The sequence below is a fragment of the Leopardus geoffroyi genome, chromosome A3, assembly GCF_018350155.1.
Source record: "Leopardus geoffroyi isolate Oge1 chromosome A3, O.geoffroyi_Oge1_pat1.0, whole genome shotgun sequence".
Taxonomy (NCBI): domain Eukaryota; kingdom Metazoa; phylum Chordata; class Mammalia; order Carnivora; family Felidae; genus Leopardus; species Leopardus geoffroyi.
Genome location: NC_059336.1, coordinates 8,994,799 through 9,013,551, shown reverse-complemented (window position 1 = coordinate 9,013,551; position 18,753 = coordinate 8,994,799). Strand labels below are relative to the sequence as shown.

The following is an 18,753-nucleotide window of genomic DNA, read 5'->3' as shown; positions in this document are numbered from 1 at the left end:
ATAATCATGTTGGTGGGGAATCCAACATGAAAAGTTGGAAGGTCCAATGTTTGAGCCATTAGTCGTAGAACTGAATAACATCAGGACAAGGAAACCCTTCCCTGGCTAATGTTGAATTGGCCATAAGATACAAGAGGTCTTTCCACCTCAGATTTCTGTGATTCTAGAGAAAGTAAAGACTCTTCACCAGGAAAGCAAAGGCCAGATCGCTTTCTGAGAGTACCAATTTAGATTCTCTGAGGTCCTTCCTTCCTCTCTTTCTTTCTTTCTTTCTTTCTTTCTTTCTTTCTTTCTTTCTTTCTTTCTTTCTTTCTTTCTTCTTTCTCTTTCTTAATTGCAAGTGGTCACAGCTATGAACTTAGCAAAAGAAGCAGGTTAAAATTTCTCCATTCTTGGCTAATGCAGTTAGACGTCTTCGAGAAAACGCAATGAGAAGTGGTCATTATCCATTATCTGCATGAAATATTTCAGAGAAAGCAGCAGCATTTGCCAAAAAAAAGGAAGAAAAAAAAAAGAAAAGAAAAGATGTTTGACTTCAGGCCAGGCAAGAAGGGAACAAGATCACCTTCTCACTCCGTGGGATGGTCGTGCTAATGATGTTATTTCGAGTAAAATGGGAATATATGTCTAAAACAATACAGATGGTGCTTCAGCTTCATATACTTTCTGAAGGTCGTTCTAGACAATGATTCACTGTCCTTTTTCTTGAGGGGGGGAGAAAAAAAGCACTCCAAACTTTCCGGTCTTGGAAAGAACTGTATATGTGTGAGTGTGTTTCTATGTCCCTGTGTGAGGAAAATGTATAGAAAATCAGGATGCGCATTTTTCCGAAAATGATTGCTACCACTTGAAAAGCCAAAGCCTGAAAATCTTAATTTGATAGGAAAGCCTCAGTCCTATTGTGTAGTTTCTTTGTCCCTGTTTCATTTCACTTTGTTTTATCCCCTCCTCCTGATTTATGGCTCTCTTGGTGTGAAGCTAATATAAGGATAATGACTTCTAAACTGGAACTACTAGAAAGCTGATGAACTAACCCCCTTTCTAACCCTCCTCCATGAATATTTTCTCCTTCTGCTTTTTAAAATTGTCACCAGGATGTTTCCCAATAATACTATACACTGAACTGATATTCTAGGTAGCTAAATACAGAGCATTTTTCTAGACCTTCTGCTTTGAGCATTAGTCATTTCTCTTCAGTGCAAAGCCCAAGGCATCCAACAAAGACCTTTCCCCTTGGATGGTGGGTTGCTTTATTTCTTGAGGACTGCAGACATGATCATTATGGGTAATGACCTAATAACTCGCTATTCAATGTTTGCACATCACTTCTACGGAAGTTCCCAGCACACATACCACAGGCTCCTTGTAGGAATGATTTAATGTTAAGTAACAAACCCCAAGCTGGAGGAAGCTCTTTTCTTATGCATGACACATGCAAAGCTGGTTCATATCTCATGCAAATATCATCTAAAAGCTGTTGGCTCAGAATAGGATCTAGGAATAAAAAGGTGCCAAAACCAACTGATGTCAGCCGTCTGTGGGTTCAGGTGGGAGGTCAGGATGTGAGGTATTTATGAAATGCCTAGAACAGGCCCAGGAAGTTGGGAGGTTGTCCTCTCGCCTTGGTGTTTTCCATACTTTATCATGTTTGACGCTCCTATCTTTCCTATGAAGTAGACGCTGTAATGATTCCCATTTGTAGATGAGGACACTGATCCCCTGGACATTTCAGCAGCTTTCCCAAGATCACATTAAGAGTAAGTGGCAGGTTTGAACTGAGACCTGCCTGGTCCCATGGCCAGTGGACCATCCTATCTCTTCCTTAACTGGTCAGTCCTTCAATCAGTGACTTGTACTTTTCTCTCGCTCAGTGCTTCCCAGCGTCAACTGGGAGCAATGGTCTAAGCATCAGGCATTTCATCTTTTGGTCCTTGGAGAGGAAAGGGGCTGGGCCTCTCAAAGACGTATATTCTCTTTTCACAAAGCCTGTACCCACACGCTAGGAGGAACACAGGCAGAGAGAGGCAGATTGCTACATACCTTGCTACCAGCTAATAGTTTTGCAGTTCACCACAAGACTTCTCCACCATCGTTGAGCATAGGAATCCCCCGGGAATCTTGTGAAGCGATTCCTCTTCCCTAGGCCTGGGCTGGGGTTGAGATCCTGCATTTCTAACAAATTCCCAGCTGCGGTTGCTGCCGCTCCAAAGACAAATCTTTGAGTAGCGAGGGTTCACGAGTCACTTTCTCTTCCATTTCCTTCTGTGTCCCAGGGAGGTAGGCAGGCTTGGGATTGTCACACCTACTCACCGATAAGGAATCAGGGTCAAAGAACTGGTAGGTAAAAGCACCAGCAGGGCATGCCAGGTCTTCAAACTCTTTGCCTCCCCTGGCTTCCTGGCCGCAGAGGTTGCAAATGGATGGGTCCCAGACATATTTGGTTTCATCTACCCCGTGTGGCCAACCGAAATATCTGGCAACCCTAAGCCCCCCATGGCCAGTCCTTTCATAGCTGCTGGATTCTTTACTGTGGTATAAGCTTTCCACCGCCCACGGCTCCTCCGGATCTCTCTATCTAGCTGAGTGAGCACACTACTTACCTTTGCAATGGAGGATTGTTTTTCTTCCCTCTGGCCTACTTTGCCCACTTGAATTACCTTCCCACCTCCAGTAATGCATGGCCTTCCCGTGACGTCTTTCTCCCCAACCACGGTGTCTAACCTCTCTCCATAACTCCTCTGTCTACTCTCCTTGGCCTTTGGAGAACCACTGTGATGGACGTTCCGGGGCAGTTTGACTGAGCTACCCTGCATGCAGTAGGTGCAGAATAAATATTTCTTGATTAAACAAATAAACAGACGACCCACCAAGGGATGACGGCGCATCCCCTTCCACTGGTACAAATCCGCTCAGTCCTTTTTTTGCTGACGGCGAAGATGTGGAGAAAGACGCAGAGCATGATTAGAAAGCAGCTTCATGGTCCAAAGTGCTAGGAGGATGACTCAAGAAAAGTGCCCACAACAAGAGCGTGTTAACTAAATGGACGGTTTCTGGTTCCACACGGACCCCACCTGATGTGCATCGCATCGCGCAAGTAAAATGTTCCCATTGACTGAATGGTGTGCAGGAGGTGTTTATAAAAGAGATGCTGTTGTTCTTGATGACCTTCCGAAAGCTCTCAGTCCATCTCTAGAGAGCACTTATGGGCTCAGGAGAAGTCCCCCTGCCGCTGCCCCCAGCCCACCTCTAAACAGGGATTTCTGGGGCGCCTGGGTAGCTCCATCAGTTAAGCGTCCAACTTCAGCTCAGGTCATGATCTCACAGTCCGTAAGCTCAAGCCCCACCTCAGGCTCTGTGCTGACAGCTCAAAGGCTGGAACCTACTTCGAATTCTGTGCCTCCCTCTCTCTCAGCCCCTCTCCTGCTCAGACTCTGTCTCTCTCTCTCTGTGTCTCTCAAAAATAAATAAACATTAAATAAAAACAATTTAATAAAAATAAAATAAACAGGGATTTCTATTTGTTTGGTTCTGACATTCAGATGGAGGGAATGAGCCCTTCTCTCTTGACCTGTGCCTACAATCATGTTAATGAGTCACGCGTAGTGTGGTGGGGATAAAAGTCCGTATGTCGTGAATTTGACTTTGCCTGTTGACAACTTTCCTGTTTAGAAAGGTGCATGAGCTTAGATGATGAGCCCAGGCTGCAGGGAGACCGAGCCTTGGCTCGTGGTACCCAGATTCTCAGAAAGTTTGACGTCTATGCTCCAGAACAGCGTCAGGGATCCCACGGCCCCCCAGCCCAACATCCTGAAACACAAAGCTTCGGATCTCCTCTGCACAGCCCTCTGACCGGCCTTCGCTCAGGGCCTGGCCACCATCGGGAGGCGCGCCGTCTCCTTGAACGAGGTCCTCTTATCTCTTTACTCAGCCTGCCAACGAGAGTGCCAATTAGTGCCAATAATAATATACATATTAACAGATTTCTAGACCACAGTCACCAAAACACTAGAGACTCGTGACAGGGAGACCTTCCTCTGTGTCATCATTTAGCGTACCTACTGGGTACACGGCGAGCAATTCTTGCGATCCCTTCATTTATGTCTGCCCTGCACACTGTGGCATCTTTGTGTGATTTTAAACTGTCATTTAGTGGGGTAGATTGGCGAAAATGATCCTGTCACCACTGGATATGTTTTTAAATGAGGTCTTGGTTGAGTTCTGGTTTAGTTTTTGAAAATCAGCCTTCTTGAATTTTATATTCTTCTCGGGTTATAACTGTCCCACCTCTACTGCCACTTTAAAAACTGCCAGTGTTTTTACAGTAAACACTCTATTGTGGATTTTCAAGGCAACTACAAAAATGTTTGCCTGGCAAAAAAAATTTTGCTATCTAACATCATGCAACCCATGAATTATTTTGCACAATTTCATGTAAATCATTCTGAACAGACATTTTTGAAACAATTCAGGTGGCAATTTAAAAAAATATCTCTTTTGTTTTTTAACCTTTGCTATAAGAGGAAATTTCTAAAATTTAAGAGTTTATTTCTGAATTTTACTGACATACATAATAGGGCAAAAAGTTGGTAGCATATAAAATATATTTCTCCAGGGACATTTCTCCCTTGTTTTTTTTTTTAAGGTTTACTTATTTATTTTGAGAGAGAGAGAGGAGGGGCAGAGAGAGAGAGAGAGAGAGAGAGAGAGAGAGAGAGAGAGTCCCAAGCAGATTCTGCACTGTCAGCGCAGAGTCGGATGCAGGGCTTGATCTCACAAACCGCGAGATCATTACCTGAACTCAAGTCAAGAGTCGGATGCTTAACCGACAGAGCCACCGAGGCACTCCCATTTCTCCTTAGTAAAATCAAGAATTCAGGGGAAGACCACCCTCCTGTTTGTGGAACCTGTATCCTGGAACAGCTGATAGACTATCTTCATGGAAAAATTAGTCCGTACTTTCTAAGTTCCCATGTGTGAGTCTCTTTTGAATAGAAGTCTGCTCACATTATGGATGAATTTTCTGACACTTTGCAGTCTTGATGCTTATTTTCAGTCTTCCTACTTAAAAGTTTAAATTCACAGCTCAGGGATTTCTGGCAAGAACATTGGTGGCTGTGTTGGTCTGAAAAGATGACCCCATTGAGAGGAGCGGGTCAGGGGGGTCATAGTTCACATCTAATCTATACTGGAGGTTAGGGGAGAGAGCTTTACCCATCATAGCTTCCAGTTGCACCATCAAGATGTGGAGACAGAGGGGCGCCTGAGTGGCGCAGTCGGTTAAGCATCCGACTTCAGCCAGGTCACGATCTCGCGGTCCGTGAGTTCGAGCCCCGCGTCGGGCTCTGGGCTGATGATGGCTCAGAGCCTGGAGCCTGTTTCCGATTCTGTGTCTCCCTCTCTCTCTGCCCCTCCCCCGTTCATGCTCTGTCTCTCTCTGTCCCAAAAATAAATAAACGTTGAAAAAAAAAATTAAAAAAAAAAAGATGTGGAGACAGAGTTTGCAACTGGAATAATCCCTTTAAGTTGTATGATCTATGCATTCGTGTGCTCAGATAAATTTTTGGACACCGTTCCATGCCAGGCTTCAATCTGAGCATTGGGGGAAGCAAGGTCTCCATGGGGACAAGCATTTCATCTTTATATTTAGACGGAGGGGACATTCAGCCAGTAGGAAAACATGATGATCTCAGAGTGTGATAGGTACTACAGGGATCTCAAGAAGTAGGTGGGTGTGGCCTGGGGTTACACGGAGAAGGGGAGACGGGGCGGGACAGCCTTCTGGAGAAGGAGTCCCGGAAACTGAGACCTGAAGGACGAAAAGGGACCACCATGTGAAGGTCTGGAGGAAGAACTCTCTGGAGCAGAGAGGTCTACCACTGCAAGGAGCCAAGTCACAGAAAGGATTGGCAAAGTCAGGAAGGAACAAGCAGGCTGTTATGCCTCGGGCATGGAGAGCAGGGTGAGGGTATGGAGTAATAACACAGGGTGGTGGACCCCAAGTCCGGCAAGCCCTATAGACCACGCTAAGGACTTGGATTTCATCTTGAGTGCCGCACAAAGACACTGCAGGAGTTAAAACACAGCGATGTCACCACCCAAAACCTTATTCTTTTGACAAAGAAAATTCTAGCCGTTCCCTACAAAACGGCCTGGAGGAAGCAGAAGCAGAAGCAGGAAGCCCACTTACCCTAGTGAACAGTGGGGGTAGCACAGTCAGTGTAGTGGCCCTGGAGTAGAAGAGAAATGGTTTCTCGAGTCAGTCACTTAGACAAAGCACTGACAGGGTTTGCTTAGGAAGTAGCTGTCCTGGGGATGGGGAAGCTTCATGTGGCCAGAGGGGGTCAGTGGCAAGGGATGAGATTAGAAATTGAGGTTGGAACAGGGGGGTGTTTGCCACCACAGAATTTGATCTTCAGCCTGAAATCGGCAAGGAGGTTCCACAGAGAACGGTTCTTTTTATTGTGCCTTGGCATAATGGTGATCCAGTTTCTTTTGTTAAATGAGTATTCCTAAGAATAAACTTGCCACTCATCCACTTTACCAAGATTTACACATGATGCGATCTTATTAAACAAATCATCGATAGAGAGAGAGACAGCTACTCATTACACACCCAGATCACCCATATTCTGGCTGTCTTTCCTCTCTCTCATCAGCCGCTGGTGGCAAACAAAATCACTTAAGTCAAGTGAACGGTTTTAAATGTGTAATATCAAAACGTGTTTTTAGAAACTCCTTGGAACCCTCATCCGTCGTTAAAATACATTCACTTCGACGGACGCTTTGGCCCTTTTTTTTAATGAAGCCTTTCAATGTGTTACCTTATCGGGTGCGTGAGATTTAGTCTGTCCTGCAGGAGAAAACAGACAAAAAGGGCCTCTCAGCATGAGTTACTCTTCTGTAAAGGTTATAGTAAACATGTCAATGCCTAATTAAGCAGAAAATTTTATCTGTATTGTGGGGGAGGCGTTTGCTGTCTCTGACATTTCTTCTGGGGAATCCATTTAGAAGGACAAAGTAGACTGTGAAGCTGGGCTGGTCCGGAAAGCACAGCTTCCAGATGTCAGCAGGGAAAAAAAGCCAAAAACACTTATTTTCTCCTGTGTGAGAATGGCTATATCGGCCAGGCCGATAATGGGGCGGGGGTTGGTGCATGCATGTGCACACCTGTGTGCACACACACGTGTGTTTATTTCATCAACACACACACACACACACGCGCACACACACAGTAACATGAATTGCTTCCAACCAAATGCTAGGCCCTGTGCTACGCACCGAAAATGGTGAGCCGAGAAAAACCTGGCCTGGCCACACTCTTAATCAGTTGTGGTGGCAGAAACCTCTTTTTTCCTCCTAGATTTTTTTCCCACTGGTCTGTGGGTGTAGGCGTGTGTGTGTGTGTGTGTGTGTGTGTGTGTGTGTGTGTGTTGCTATGGTCGTATAGCTCATAGATATGTAACTGTATGTCTCAGTTGGCCTGGAACAGCTCTGGCTAATGAGTGTCGTCCCAGATTTTGAGCAATAAAGCCCTTTTATTCTCAAAAGTGACCCTGTTTGATTGATAAAATTTGCCTGTTGCTTTGGAGTATTTTGTTTGGCTCTGTAGCAACTCATTTATTCATTTTATAACAGGCTTTCTCCTTGAGCTTAATGATATGACTCACATACCAAATACTGATTTGCAAACATACAAATTAGTCCAGGAAAAAGAAAATGCAGTGGGGATGGGGGTGGGGTGGGGGCGGAGGTGGTCTAATTTAGTCATTCAGTTCTTTTAAGCTAGGTTTTCTTGCAAGGAATGACCACTTACTAATGGCTGCTCAACTAGACTGAGTACCTTCTGTTTTCATCAAACCAATTTCTGCAACCGGAGAAAAGCAACACTAGTTTAATGAAAACCCCACTGGTCAGCTTGCTAGGAGAGCAGAAACAGAACAACAGTAACAATAATGGTCAAATCTAGAATGAACACAACCGCCAAGCTCATGGCTAAACCCAGTTTTTACATTGCATCTTGTTTTATGGTGCCATGTCCTTTAAATCGTGGGTTCTTGTCTCCAGCATTTCTCCCCTCCCAAGTGATTACCTACTTAGTGACATTTCCATAAAATGCCACTGCCTAACCTTTAACCTTTGGGTCTCCGCGAATCCTTTAGGTTGGTCATAGAGAGTGGAGTGTAGTGGTTAGACCCACGGACTCTCTCATCAAACAGGCATGTTGTGACGCCACCATACTAACTGGGTGGCCTTGGGCAAATTTCTTAACCTTAGAGCCTCAGTTTTCCCCATCCGTGAAGTGAAAATAATAATAGTTCTTCCATCGTGTGGGCAATCAGACAAAATGGAAGAAGGCATTTGCGGTGGTTAGCAGGGCTCCTAGGAGGTAGCGATTGCTCAATAAACATTCATCTTTAGCAGCCGCAGCAGGAGCCTTTGGAGTTTCTGACTGGAGCTGCCTTATGCCCAACAAACCCCTTTGTCTTCTATTCTAACTCGCTCTGCCTGCCTGTGAGACAGACCTCCATGCATGATCACTCTTTTCCCAGCTTTCTCGCTGGTGAATGGGAACATGGCACCACCCTAGGGTTTCTCCCAGGCACCCACCTACACTCAGATGGGAGAGAAGAGCACACCAGGAAACCACTGCATTGAGATCACGCAAGCCTTGCAAATCTAAGACTGAATCTCCCTTGCTTTGGTCCCTCTTTAGTTGCATTTTATCCACGAGGCTCTGAAAAGGCCAGGTGAAAGAAATGAACACATGGGCATAAATAGTCACTTTCCCCATCTCTGTTGATGGATATTTGCCCATTAATTCCCTCTGCACCCGCTCTCTTGTGCCGCTCTCTCATGCCTTCATTTTCCCTATGCAATTACTGGCCCTAAATCCTCTCAGAGAAGGGAAGGCATGCATCCCCAATAGCATTTTGCATCTACAAATCAAACGTATAATTGGCATCTCATGACGGACACCCACAAATCACAAAGCATTTGAAATTACAGGCACAAGATCGAGAGGGCATTTTCAGCCTTGTCTGAAAAGGTCTTCATAAACCTGTTTGAGAATAATAAGATAGCCCCCAGATCTCCCATTCCAACACCATTTGCTATTATTTTAAAATCATTATGTTTGCCGAGCTTACGTAATTTTTTAGCTATCGACGGAAGATTTTATTCGATACTCCATAATCTCTCTTCCTGCCGTGTGACTCTCTACAAATAAAACTGTTATAACAAAAAGACACCGGCTATCAAAAATATAATGGCAGTGCATCTCAATTACCTACAAGCACTCAAATATGATTTATTAAGATAATTGTATGCCAGCATATCCAAGGCTCTCGGTAAACCTTACCACGGAGATGCCAAGGGTCAAATCTAGTTTTCTCGTGAGCCAACGTCCTTCTCCGTAAAGATCTGTTTTTGTAGGGTTGAATTCCAGCCCAGCTTTCCTGAAAGTCATACCTATGAATTTAGCCACGGTCCGACTATCAGAGCGCTAGGTATTCCCTAAACGTGAATGTTATGAACTTGGGACTCTAGGCATTTAAAAAGATCTGTGACTCCTGTCAGTTAAAAAAAAAAAGGCCTTAGATAGCACACGGGACACCATTTGGCTTTTCCCTGTGTCCGTGGTTTGCAGTTACTAAAAGCGTAGATTCGCTCGCTATTCGATTCGGTATTGGAAGCACTCGCTCCAAGCGGGGAGACTGGGACGGAATATGGGACCTGCCACTATTATTTCATATCGTCCTCTACTTCTCTTGCAGGCTACGCCCAGGAGGAACAGCTGAAGGAAGGAGAGGAAATAAAAGAAGAGGAGGAAGAGGAGGACAGTGGTTCGGTAGCTCCGCTTCAGGGCAGCAATGACCCGGGGACAGACGAGGAGCTAGAAACAGGCCCTGAGCAGAAAGGTTGCTTCAGCTACCAGAACTCTCCGGGAAGCCACCTGTCCAATCAGGACGTGGAGAACGAGTCTCTGCTGAGCGATGCCAGCGATCAGGTGTCGGACGTCAAGAGCGTCTGCGGTCGAGACGCCGCGGACAAGAAAGCCAGCGCGCACCCCAAGCCTCCCAACGAAAGCCACAACTGCATGGATAAAATGACCGCCGTCTACGCCAACATCCTGTCCGACTCCTACTGGTCGGGCCTGGGCCTCGGCTTCAAGCTGTCCGGCGGCGAGAGGCGGCCCTGCGACCCGCGCAACGGCAGCAGCAAGACCGACTTCGACTGGCATCAGGACGCGCTGTCCAAAAGCCTGCAGCAGAACTTGCCTTCCCGATCTGTGGGGAAGCCCAGCCTGTTCAGCTCGGTGCAGCTGTACCGGCAGAGCGGCAAGATGTGCGGGTCGGCGTTCACCGGGGCCAGCCGCTTCCGGTGCCGGCAGTGCAGCGCCGCCTACGACACCCTGGTGGAGCTGACCGTGCACATGAATGAGACGGGCCACTACCAAGACGACAACCGCAAAAAGGACAAGCTGAGACCCACGGGCTACTCCAAGCCCCGGAAACGGGCTTTCCAGGATATGGACAAGGAGGATGCTCAGAAGGTTCTGAAATGCATGTTCTGTGGTGACTCCTTCGACTCCCTCCAAGATTTGAGCGTCCACATGATAAAAACAAAACATTACCAAAAAGTGCCTTTGAAGGAGCCAGTGCCCACCATTTCGTCGAAAACGGTCACCCCGGCCAAGAAGCGCGTCTTCGACGTCAACCGACCTTGCTCCCCCGACTCGACCACGGGCTCATTTGCGGAGTCGTTCTCCTCTCAGAAGACGGCTGGCCTGCAGCTGTCGTCCAACAACCGCTACGGCTACCAGAACGGTGCCAGCTACACCTGGCAGTTTGAGGCCTGCAAGTCCCAGATCCTCAAGTGCATGGAGTGTGGCAGCTCCCACGACACCCTGCAGCAGCTCACCACCCACATGATGGTCACGGGGCACTTTCTCAAGGTCACCAGCTCTGCCTCCAAGAAAGGGAAGCAGCTGGTGTTGGACCCGCTGGCCGTGGAGAAAATGCAGGCTTTGTCGGACACCCCAAACAGCGATTCGCTGGCTCCCAGGCCGTCAGGTGACTCTGCCTCTGACCGTGCGGCCTCTACAACCGAGCCGAAGAGAGAGAGCAAAAAGGAAAAACCGGAGGAGATCAGCAAGGACGAGAAAGTCCTGAAGAGCGAGGAGTACGAAGACGCTCTCCAGAAGCCGTTAGACCCTACAATGAAGTATCAGTATCTAAGGGAGGAGGATTTGGAAGACGGCTCCAAGGGCGGAGGGGACATTTTGAAGTCGTTGGAGAACACCGTCACCACGGCCATCAACAAAGCCCAGAACGGGGCTCCCAGCTGGAGCGCGTACCCCAGCATCCACGCGGCCTATCAGCTGTCGGAGGGCGCCAAGCCTGCCCTGCCCTTGGGATCCCAGGTCCTGCAGATTCGCCCTAACCTCACCAACAAGCTGAGGCCAATTGCCCCAAAGTGGAAAGTAATGCCGCTGGTCTCTGTGCCCACCAACCTGGCCCCATACACTCAAGTGAAGAAGGAGCCAGACGACAAAGACGAGGTCGCGAAGGAGTGTGGGAAAGAAAGTCCCCAGGAAGAGGCCTCACCTTTCAGCCACTGCGACGGGGATGCTTTCTCCAAGAGCGAAACCCCTTCCGAGTCCAAGAAGGCTGAGGCTTGTCTCCTGAAGGAGGAGGCCAGGCTGGTGGAGGAGGGCGGCGAGCCCGAGAAACGCCCGCCCCTCGAGCCAGCGCACTCCCTCAGCAACGGGTGCGCCCTGCCCACGCGTGCCCCGGCCCTGCCATGCATCAACCCACTCAGCGCCCTGCAGTCCGTCCTGAACAATCACCTGGGCAAGGCCACGGAACCCCTGCGCTCCCCTTCCTGCTCCAGCCCAAGCTCAAGCACAATGTCGATGTTCCACAAGTCGAGTCTCGGCGTCATGGACAAGCCGGGCTTGAGTCCTGCCCCCACGCGGCCGGCCAGCGTGTCCAGGCGCTACCTGTTTGAGAGCAACGATCAGCCCATCGACCTGACCAAGTCCAAGAGCAAGAAAGCCGAGTCCTCGCAAGCACAATCCTGTACGTCCCCACCTCAGAAGCACGCCCTGTCTGACATCGCCGACATGGTCAAGGTCCTCCCCAAGGCCACCACCCCAAAGCCCGCCGCTTCCTCGCGGGGCGCCCCCATGAAGCTGGAAATGGATGTCAGGCGCTTTGAGGACGTCTCCAGCGAGGTCTCGACCCTGCATAAGAGGAAGGGCCGGCAGTCCAACTGGAACCCTCAGCACCTCCTGATCCTACAAGCGCAGTTCGCCTCGAGTCTGTTCCAGACGTCCGAGGGCAAGTACCTGCTGTCCGACCTGGGCCCTCAAGAGCGAATGCAAATCTCGAAGTTCACGGGGCTCTCGATGACCACGATCAGCCACTGGCTGGCAAACGTCAAGTACCAACTTCGGAAAACGGGCGGGACGAAGTTCCTGAAAAACATGGACAAAGGACACCCCGTCTTTTATTGCAGTGACTGTGCCTCCCAGTTTAGAACCCCTTCCACCTACATCAGCCACCTGGAGTCGCACCTGGGTTTCCAAATGAAGGACATGACCCGCATGGCGGTAGAACAGCAAGGCAAGGCGGAGCAAGAGATCTCGCGGGTGTCGTCGGCTCAGAGGTCTCCGGAAACCGTAGCTGGCGAAGAGGACACAGACTCTAAGTTCAAGTGTAAGTTGTGCTGTCGGACATTTGCGAGCAAACACGCAGTAAAACTCCACCTGAGCAAAACGCACGCCAAGTCACCCGAACACCACTCTCAGTTTGTCACAGACGTGGACGAGGAATAGCTCTTCAGGTATGGGTTTGCTCCCAGGTGACGGGACAGTAGCCTTGTGAGGAGCTTCTTGTTGGGAGATGGGTCTGCTTAGAGGCAGCTCACGTCTCCCGGTACCAAGAGGACAGGAGCCTGCTGGAGTAGGACTTACTTGCATGAGACACTAGAACGCGATAAGTCCTAGCCGCTCTCCCAATGTCTCCAGATTAGAGTTGGTGAACAGACGGACACGAGTTCAGAGAGATGGCGCGTGCAGATTTTACCGCCTCACGAGGCGTGATCCCCTTAGGGACCCCGAGGCCCTCCAGCCGAGGCTACACCTCACTTTAATTAATACGTACAGACCCCCCCCCACCACCACCACCATGGTCCCGTCTCACCCCCTCGCCTTCCCATAGCGATGCTGATGACGTAGGGAGTGAGTTAAGGCTGAGCAACCGAATGAGCGTTGCAGAGCTCCTGGGGGCAGCCGCTGTGCAGAGATTTCCTAATCAGCTCGTGGACTTTGCTATTATTGCTTGCAGTCGATGCTTTTGGCAGCTTCCTTTCAGCGATCGCTGCTGATACCTGCCCCGCCCGTCCCTCTGTCTATCGCCTCTGTTAGGGTTGCTAGGAAAGGGCATCTGGCCTGTAGGCAGACGGCAGAAAAATATTCACTGCAGAACACTGGGGTGAAGAGAGAGGAAGCTTACTTTCTTCTCTCATCTTTCGGTTTTCTTTAGGATAGACTAATATGAGCGTCGACCCTTAACAAAGATAGATGCGCTGCATGCCCTCGAGAGTTTATTTTACCTAAACAAACAAAGGACTTTCTGAACGCCCATTGCCAATGCACATGGGGTCCCGCGGCATCCAGATAATTTGCATTATGTATCATAGAAGTTCTGTGCCTTGTATAGTCACTGGTGCCCAGACTATCTATGTCACCTCCAAGAAAGAGGACAGAGGCCAAGGTCAAATGCCTTGGCAGTCTTGCCACACCGGCCATGTCAACTGTTTTCAAGGCTGGGTCTTCACCCAATGCATTCATCTCTCTTTTTTGTACTTTGTCTACTTCCTTTTCTCTCCCCTTCAGCATGACCCCCCCCCCCGCCACATGCAAAGGACCTCCACACATATTCAAGTTGTCCCCCCACCTCGGGCCGCGCCCCAGACGGGGACCCGACCTGACTTACAGCCTCAGCACTTACCAGTCCAGTCAATGTCACTCTAGGTGACAGCTTAGTTCCTTCAGTTCATTCACAGTAAGATACGAACAGCCGATAATACTGTATCCACCCTCACCAACCCCCCCCCCCCATCGTCAGAGCCTTTGTTTTTAAATAGGAGACTTTCAGATCGAGCCACAAAGGTATGAGCGCTGGCAGACTTCCCAAGCGGAAGGAGGGATATTTATGTGGGTGCGGCTTTGGGCTCACCTCACGTCAGGTGGGGAGACTTGCCGAGCGTGAGGATGGTCAGGATGAAAGAAAGGGTGGAAATCTGGGCCTGTCCCCTCAGTGAGAAGATCTAAGAGCTTCTGATATAAGGGGAACCCATCCTATAGGTCCAATGGCTACGTGGGCGCAAATGAAGACTATTGTTTTGTTTGCATGTTTTTATCACGATAATTAAAATGTGCTACCAGCAGATTCATCTCTTGCTTTCCAAGCATGATTTGTTCAGCTCACACTATTGAAAGAAAAGCCAAAAGTCAGCTATTGGATCTCTAAGTGAGCTCGGGGCTTGGCGACATTCTATTTATTTGCTATATAACATTTTAAATCTTATGTAACTTGCTATTATACTTTTCTGGTCCTTGAAAAAGAAAAAAAAAAAAAAAGGTGGATATATACAGAATACCCAGAGAGAAGAGAGATGTTTCCAATCCCATAGTGGCAGGGTCCAAACCATGGTCAAGAGGACCAATAGGTAATGTTTATTTGTGCTACAATAAAGACCAATTTTCCACCTGTTAGGTTTGTAATCATTCTTTGGAAAAAAAATTAATATCGTTGCCAAAACATCGCGGTATGTAAATAGAGAGATGGGAGAAGAAGAAAGCCTTAGTCAAAATCAGAATGGTGCGTGTCTGTTCTGAGGAAGCAAAAGTAAACTGATCATTTGGAAAAACCTACACGAAAGGCCCTTAACCAATAAGGTAAATACAAAGACAGGATAGCTCTGTTCTCATCCCTCCGCGGGCTTTGGACTTTTGAAGCACCGTATTACAGAGTAAATCACTATATGAAACCAAAGCTCCGTTCTTATATAAACACCGTGATGCTGTGCTTTCGAGCTAGGATGACAGAAAACCAAGTTTGAGTATTTAAGACTCGTTCAAAGCAGTAGGAATGTACGTGTGTGGTGTGTTTGGGTCAATACTAAAGATAAGACAATCTGGCGGAGTAGCTCCCGACTTTGCGCAGAGACGGCTTCGTGATGCTCTGGTCGCCTCGGGAGGCATGTCCTCTCTTAGAACAACACTCAGTACGTTGCCCAAGGCTTAGAATTATGCATAGATGTTTTTAAACGATCACAAAACAAGATGGCTGTTACCCGGCGCTCTGATTTTAGCTGGTATGCGAGGTACCACAAGTTGTACCAAACGACACGATGTTTGAGAAAAGCGTGGTCACGAGCATACGGAAGAATTGGGAGTTTGCCGCGTCTGTGTTCTCCGCAAGATGCAAATTCTGCCCCGAATTTTCTTTCCTTTCTCAGATGGGTCTTGAACCCTGCACAGTGCTCGGCCAAATAGGAAAGGCGACTTTTCGTTAAAAATTAATTAGACAACATTACATTGTGCAGCCCTGTTTTAGGACAGGAGTGTTCTAAAACAATTTCAGTCGGTATTTGTACATACCTTTAAAAACCGCACGCTCTCGAGGAACAGAAATTAAACAAAGAGCAAATCAACGAGTCTAAAATGCATAAAGACTTGAAATTACAGTCATTTCCGTGTAACGCAGCGTGCAAGGTTAGCAGCACACCTCGTCCCGAAATGGGGGGCAAGAATGAATTCGAGTCCAAGAAGCAGCCACCTTTGCTGCGGGCGATTTGAGAAAGACACACTTTCAGGGTGAACAGCATGTAAACTTGCCAAATAAAATACAAGATGTCCAGTTACATGTGAATTTCAGATAAATGACAAGTTTGTAGAATAAGCATGTCCCAGGTATTGCATGGGCCGTATTTTTACTAAAAAAACAAACAAACAAAATTACTCATTGTTTCTCTGAGATTCCAATTTAACTGGGCATTCTGTATTTTTATTTGCTAAATCTGGCAACCCTCACAAATGGATTATATGGCATTCTGGAAAGAGCAAAGGGGCTGGATTCATTAATGTCTGTAAGAGACATGGCCCTTTCCTTCATCCGTTACAGGCATATTCCTCCCTTCCTTCCTCTTTACCTCCCTCCCTTCCTTCCTCCTTCCCTTCTCCTTCCCTCCTTCCTACCCCCCTCCTTCTTTCCCCCTCCCTCCCTTCCTCCTTACCTCCCCCCCTCTATTCTACTTCCCTTTCTCCTTACCTCCCTCCTTCCTCCCTCCCTCCCTTCCTCCTTCCTTCCCCCCCCACTCCTTTCTCCTTCCCTTTCTCCTTACCTCCCTTCTTTCCTCCCTCCCTTCCCTCCTTCCTCCCCCTCCCTCCTTTCCCCTTCCCTTTCTCCTTTCCTCCCTCCTTCCTCCCTCCCCTCCTCCCTCCCTTCGTCCCTGTTTCCCCTCCCTGAGTCTCTTTCATCTTACAACAAACACTGCTTGTGCTTTTACTACACACCAGCCACTCTTCAGCAATGGACGCGTAATGGGGAGCCAGTAGACCCTCCGATTATAGTAGCCAAATGTGCCAGCCCTGTGGCAAGTGCTTTACAAACATTATTTCACTTTATTCTCACAAACAGCCCTATAAGTTAGGGCTGGATTCCACCGTGTCACAGGGGAGGAAGAGGAGGCAGAGAGATTCGGGGTGAATTCCCACAATCTCGGAACCTCACTCATTCGTGATCACCTACCCAGAAGGCTATCGCTCCAGGCCACGCACCACCCTGATCCCGGGCAATAAACCAGTGACCGGGACGAGACTCTGCCTTGGAGGCTCACGGCAGACACACAGATGGGCAGCTCTGGGGTAAATGGTCAGTGGAGCACACGGGAGGGGCGTCTGCCCCATCCCGGGTGGGGGAAGCCCAGGAGGGGAATGAATGGTGGTTTCCGAGGCTGCCCAGGATGCATCCACCGTCTCTAAGATCTGGCCCACTTCTGGGTCTATAAAATGTGGACACAGTCCTCCCGTCCTAGAAAACTCTGAGAATTAACTAGCCTGTGCAATTCTTTCCCAGAAAGCCTGGCAACCAGTAGGTTCACAGGAAAACTTAGTCCTCCACCGTCCCTGCTGGTTTCCACCACGTTCCTCAGCCGCACCTGCAGCATGTGGGACGCGTGGGCTCTTCCCAGGTGGCCCCGTGGAAGCCTCCACTTGCTACTTGATCATAATGATAGCAAATGACAGCAAAACTCCCACTTCCTGGCCTCTTCCGCGAGCCAGGCATGGTTATTCATATCATCCTAATTTGCAAGGAGCTCTAAGCGTTTCAGGATTTGTCCAAGAACGCACAGTAAGGGCAGAGGCGGACTCAGCCCGGGACTGCTTGACACTCATCACCTTCTACCGCCTCTTGGCTTCTCCACCGAGAGAGTTTCAGATATTGAAACGGGGGGGGGGGGGGGGGGGACGGGTGCTGGAACTGGCCCGCAGGGTGAAGCAAATCTCGCTCTCTTGATTATGATTTCCTTGTCCCGTCAGGCAGTTGTACATTTGCCATATAGCGTCTAACCAAGGAATGACCCAAATTCCAGTAAAAATTCACATGTACAGTTTGGTTTATTTTTTGGTTTTTGTTTTTTGGGTTTTTTGGGGTTTTTTTGTTTTTTTTGTTTTTTTTTTTTTTTGTTTTTTTTGATCACTATCCTGACTCTCACTTGAGGGAAGCAAACTGAGAATTCAGGAACAGGGTCGGCTACAAGACTCGCGCATTTCCAACGCAGCAAGAAACAAATGTGTAGCCTGTTGGAATGCGTTCATTTTATGCAAGCGATCTGGCTTGACTCCCTCGCACATGGCTGGCCCCCCTCTCTGTTGCACTTTCCTCCTCATTGGGACCTTCGAAATCTCAATCCTGACGTGTATAATTTGGTGCTTTAATATAGAGTAACATTATTTTTCATTTACTCCAATCTGCCATCAGTATCATCTTTTCATTTAACCAGATGCAATTCTTTTTTCTTTCGCTAAATTGAAAATCCATGAGCGACAGGGAGTGCAATGTTTTAATTAGCTCATATTTTTTATATGGATTTATGTCTTTAAAATACATTTGTGTAATTCTTCAGCTAAATTAAAAACGTCTTTCCGCGAAAGTGAGGAGGGGAAAATAAAGAGCTGAATTGTGTCATTAGCTTAGGTAGATACAGATGGGGAGAAGGACTTCGTGGGGGGCCACACGCACGATCACCAGATCTTCTGCCTGGGCCGATGCTGAACTTGCCCCTGCACGTAACAAAGTCTTTGTCTATAAAGATGTCTCGAAAATGGCTAGAGGAGGGATTTTTTTTTTTTTAAAGGCCCCTCGTAAGTAAACAAGCAGCTACCTTCAGTGAACTAATTCGAAACCGAACCAGCCGCCAAACAAAACAGGCGGAAAAAAAAAAGTCATAATGATAAACAGTTTCCCCTGCATTTCTCTCTTTGTCTTTTTTTTTTTTTTTAACTATCAAGTTTAAAGCTTTCCACGGTGCTTTTTTTCTACTTTATAGAAGACAAGTGACATTCTGTGGTAAATGGGAAGAAGCACCATGCAGAACTGAAATCTCTCTAATGCACTGACACTAACTTGCCCTCTATTGTTGGCAACGAGCAGGCACTCATGATTGTTCATCAAACAGCTC

The 18,753-nt window shown here is 47.9% G+C and overlaps 1 protein-coding gene across 6 annotated transcripts in view; it reads left to right on the top strand.

Annotated features, from left to right (window-relative positions):
* Positions 1 to 18,753, top strand: part of TSHZ2 (teashirt zinc finger homeobox 2) — a 458,545-nt gene that overhangs the window by 260,169 nt on the left and 179,623 nt on the right. For 3 of the 6 annotated variants that reach the window (XM_045444195.1, XM_045444196.1, XM_045444197.1), the window contains exon 2: positions 9,774 to 12,846. In XM_045444195.1, coding sequence (XP_045300151.1) covers positions 9,774 to 12,838 — 3,065 coding nt within the window. In that variant the 3' untranslated portion in view covers positions 12,839 to 12,846. Of the gene's footprint in view, positions 1 to 9,773; positions 14,781 to 18,753 lie in introns of those variants that run through there. The other 3 variants (XM_045444200.1, XM_045444199.1, XM_045444198.1) reach the window with 2 other exon arrangements.